This window comes from Colobus angolensis, unplaced genomic scaffold (genome assembly GCF_000951035.1).
Source record: "Colobus angolensis palliatus isolate OR3802 unplaced genomic scaffold, Cang.pa_1.0 Scaffold34, whole genome shotgun sequence".
In the NCBI taxonomy this organism is placed as follows: domain Eukaryota; kingdom Metazoa; phylum Chordata; class Mammalia; order Primates; family Cercopithecidae; genus Colobus; species Colobus angolensis.
The window spans coordinates 5,002,887-5,007,214 of NW_012116710.1; the positions used below are offsets into that span (position 1 = coordinate 5,002,887).

At 56.7% G+C, this 4,328-nt stretch overlaps 1 protein-coding gene across 2 annotated transcripts in view; it reads left to right on the plus strand.

Annotated features, from left to right (window-relative positions):
- The window catches only part of SPINT2 (serine peptidase inhibitor, Kunitz type, 2), a 47,520-nt gene that overhangs the window by 40,731 nt on the left and 2,461 nt on the right, over positions 1-4,328 (plus strand). The window contains exons 4-6 of one of the 2 annotated variants that reach the window (XM_011952380.1): positions 1,359-1,441; positions 2,643-2,804; positions 3,061-3,099. In XM_011952380.1, the coding sequence (XP_011807770.1) occupies positions 1,359-1,441; positions 2,643-2,804; positions 3,061-3,099 (284 nt within the window). The remainder of the gene's footprint in view (positions 1-1,358; positions 1,442-2,642; positions 2,805-3,060; positions 3,100-4,328) is intronic. The other variant, XM_011952381.1, reaches the window with a different exon arrangement.

A 4,328-nucleotide genomic window follows, 5' to 3' on the forward strand; every position in this document is an offset into this window, starting at 1 on the left:
CTGCCTCAGCCTCCCGAGTAGCTGGGACTACAGGCGCCAGCCACCTCGCCCGGCTAGCTTCTTGTATTTTTTTAGTAGAGACAAGGTTTCACCGTGTTAGCCAGGATGGTCTCGAACTCCTGACCTCGTGATCCGCCCGTCTCAGCCTCCCAAAGTGCTGGGATTACAGGCTTGAGCCACTGCGCCCGGCTCCAAGTGGTAGGTTCTTAAAGAGACTCGCAATGGAGTGAGGCCACCGGATGGGTCATTGTGAAAGGACACTTGTCATTTGGGAACTGTCACAGGCTTCCCTCTCATGGTTCTGTTTACTCAAAATTGGCAAACCAGGGACTCTGGCTGGGCTGCCGGCTTCTGGCTCCGGCGTCCTTACATGGGGGAGTTTACACTGTCCAGCTGACACAGGGGCCAGGGATCCTGCAGCACCTCCTGGCTGGCCCCCGCCTCCTCCTGGAGGACAGGGGATGGAGGTGGCTGCTGCCCATGAGGCTCAGGCCCCTCCTTGCTGTGCGGGCCTCCAGTTGCTCTGCTGGCCCCACTCCCCACCCACCCTTCTGTCTGCCTGTTCTGCCTCCTCTGCTTCCTTTGTTCCCTGTTGCCATCGCTGTCCCCTTCCTTGTGGACATCCTCTGTCCTCTGTCACGCCTGCCTCCCCGCCACTGCAGTGCGTGATCTCAAGATGTGTGTTAGCTTGCTTTGTAGTGCTGGCGGCCGCTGCCCCATTCCTCCTTTATGGTTTAAGGACTCTGCATCGGGCGCTTGGGGTGAGTGGTCCCGATGCACTACCAGGTAGCAAATGCACCCTTGGGTCAGGCCTCAGGCCGTGGGCTCTGGGAGGCGGCCATGGAGGGGGCACTGCACTGCACCCCTGCTGGAGGATGGGGCTCCCCCGGCAGCTGCAACCCACCGAGTGCACTGTAGCTCAGCAGCTGTTGGGCCGGCTGGCTTACAGAATGCTGGGGCATTAGGGTGGTCACTTTCCAGCTTTGCTAGGCGAGGAGTCCCATGCCTGTCCTGGCGTTGCTCTGCCTGGCTCCCTGTTTATCCTCTGCTAGCCCCGCCGCATGCCTGCTCTGGTTTCCATCCTTTTGGAGCAGAACATGTGCCCCTCACTGTATTGGAAAGTATGAACAAGACTGTGTTCCTTATCACATTAGGAGCTGTGGCAGGCTTGGTTTCTATAGGAACCCTGAGGTGGCAGCAGGGCCGCCTCATCCAGCACTCTAAGTGTGTGTGTAGAGCCAATTAGAGCCGGCCATGGAAGGGGCTCCACATCCCTCTTTAAAGGTGTGGTGTCCACACTCCTCAGTGGGCCCTTCCAGACCCAACCCCAGCTAGGCCCATGTCCGGTGTCCGGTCAGCCTCCCTAACACAGATGTTTGTGTTTCAGCTCCCAGAAGACAGGATTCTGATGACCACTCCAGCGATATGTTCAACTATGAAGGTAAAACTCCAAAGAGGCGGGCGCGGTGGCTCACGCTTGTAATCCCAGCACTTCGGGAGGCTGAGGTGGGCGGATCACGAGGTCAGGATATCGAGACCATCCTAACATGGTGAAATCCTGTCTCTACTAAAAATACAAAAAATTAGCTGGGTGTAGTGGCACACACCTGTAGTCCTAGCTACTTGGGAGGTTGAGGCAGGAGAATCGCTGAACCTGGGAGGTGGAGGTTGCAAGGAACCAAGATTGTGCCACTGCACTCCAGCCTGGGCAGCAGAGTGAGACTCCATCTCAAAAAACAAAAAAACTCGGCCGGGCACGGTGGCTCAAGCCTGTAATCCCAGCACTTTGGGAGGCCAAGACGGGCGGATCACGAGGTCAGGAGATCGAGACCATCCTGGCCAATACGGTGAAACCCCGTCTGTACTAAAAAATACAAAAAACTAGCCAGGCGAGGTGGCGGGCGCCTGTAGTCCCAGCTACTTGGGAGGCTGAGGCAGGAGAATGGCGTAAACCCGGGAGACGGAGCTTGCAGTGAGCTGCGATCCGGCCACTGCACTCCAGTCCGGGTGACAGAGTGAGACTCCGTCTCAAAAAAAAAACTCTGAAGAAACTTACATGTGGGGCAAAACATGTATTCTTAGTTGGGTATTGAGAGACACTTGCGGATTTCCACTGAGGAAGTTGTAGAGCAGGGCTCCCCCCGCAGGTGTTGGCAGCCCCCTGGGGTTGGAGTCAAGGTAACAGACCCCACGTGGATACCCCCACCAGTGGGAAGGAGGCTGAGCCTGCAGAGATGTGCTTTAGAGGCACAGCCTGGTGCGTGGCTCTGGGATGTCCATTGTCCTTGCCCCTCTCACCAGCGGCTTGGCTGTGGGCAAGTGGCTGCCACTCTGCCTCAGTGTTTCCACGTATAAAATGAAGGGCCCCAGACAGGTCTCATAGAGACGCAGCCACTGCACATAAAAGACCTAGGACAGGACCTGGCAGAGAGCAGTCTTCAAAGCTCTGAAGCCGTCATCTGGACCCGTGGGGCAGCGCATCAGAGCCGCTGCACTGGCCTTGGGTGTAATTTACAGGCTTCTCTACCAGAGAGATGTTTCTCCGTCACCTGGAGCTGCGAGCCTCCTCAGGCACTTTCTGGCTTGCTTCCCCTCCTTGCGGTCCCTACTAATTTGTATTCCTTGGGCTGTCTTGCTCCCAGAATACTGTGCCGCCAAGGCGGTCACTGGACCTTGCCGTGCGTCCTTCCCACGCTGGTACTTCGACGTGGAGAGGAACTCCTGCAATAACTTCATCTACGGAGGCTGCCGGGGCAATAAGAACAGCTACCGTTCTGAGGAGGCCTGCATGCTCCGCTGCTTCCGTGAGTCTGCGGCCCCTCAGCCCAGGAAGCCCTGCCCTTGAGGACCCTGGGCCATCTCCCCATCCCTAAAATATGAAGGCCTTGGAAATGTTGTACTTGGGCCCACCAGGGCGGCAAGGGCTCTAAGCCCCAGAAGAGCTGGAATAAAGTCCCTCAGAAAGAGCTCCCCATGGAGGCCCTGGCTGAGGGGATCCCCTGTGGCAGCTCTGTGGAATGGGAGCTGTGAGCTGACCTCAGGCTGTGTGTTCTCTTTCAGGCCAGCAGGAGAATCCTTCCCTGCCCCTTGGCTCAAAGGGTAAGTGGCCCCTTACCCTCCTCCTGCCATCAGCCTGCCTCCTCCCTTCCTTGACTGAGCTCAGCCCTGCCCAGCTGTGGTTTACATTATCCTTCATTGTGAACATCGTTTTGGCAGAAAGTCGTATTTCTGCGTGAGAATGGCGAGGTGGTGGTTTGTCCCACCATTCAGTGTACACAGTTGGGGCTGGAGTGAGTCAGTCACAAGGCAGGCCCTGCCCAGGTGACGTGGGTGACTGGGGATGAGATCTTTCTTCCTGTTGGGCATTTGAGGACTGCTGCACATGGGCCTGAGACTGGCCTGGGGTGTGGAGGGAGTGCTGTTGTGTGGGGCATAAGAGTTGGTCACGGGTGACAGGATGGAGGGCCACGGGCCAGGGTGTTTCCCAACACAGTCTGGCCTGAGCAGGAGGCCAGACCTCTGGCCTGTGTTTCAGAGCCTGAGTTGCAGATGATAATGTTGGCACAAAAGACCTGCCATGCCAGTCTGGCCTCTTTCTCCACCTGTTTCCCTGTGAAGGAGCCAGGACCTGGCCTGGGAGTCTGTCTTGTTCTAGCAGTGAAGCCTGGCTTGCCAGGCATGGGACTGGGAAGCAAGCAGTCTGGGTCTGGAGGGTGGCCCCTAAAAGGCCAAGTCTGCAGCTCCATAGCCACATGGGGGAGGCTGCCACAAGAGGTCACACTCCTTAGCCAGAGCCCCTCCTGAAGAAAAGCATCTGAGCTGACCAGTGGGACTGCAGTGGGGCAGACACTATTAAATTTGCTGGCACAGTTCTGAGTACACCCTCACTTCCACCCTGACTTCATCCCACAGCAGCTCTCAACCCTCCCAGCCCCTGCAGGGCTCTGTCTTTATTGCCAATCAGCGTGTGTGTGCACAAAGCCCCTAAGGTTTCATGTGTACACACTTGTGCTAAATGTTTTTTACACCCTTGTGCATCTCTTGGCCTGGGGCTCCTGTTCAGGTTGCCCCACGTATCAGGGGAAACTGCACCCCCGATATTCAACGTGGGTTCTTTTCTATTTCCCTAAGTGTCAGCTGGTCTGAGAAATAAAGGGAAAGAGTACAAAAGAGAGATTTTATTTTTTTGTTGTTGTTGTTGAGACGGAGTCTCGCTCTATCACCCAGGCTGGAGTGCAGTGGCTAGATCTCAGCTCACTGCAAGCTCCGCCTCCCGGGTTCCCGCCATTCTCCTGCCTCAGCCTCCTGAGTAGCTGGGACTACAGGCG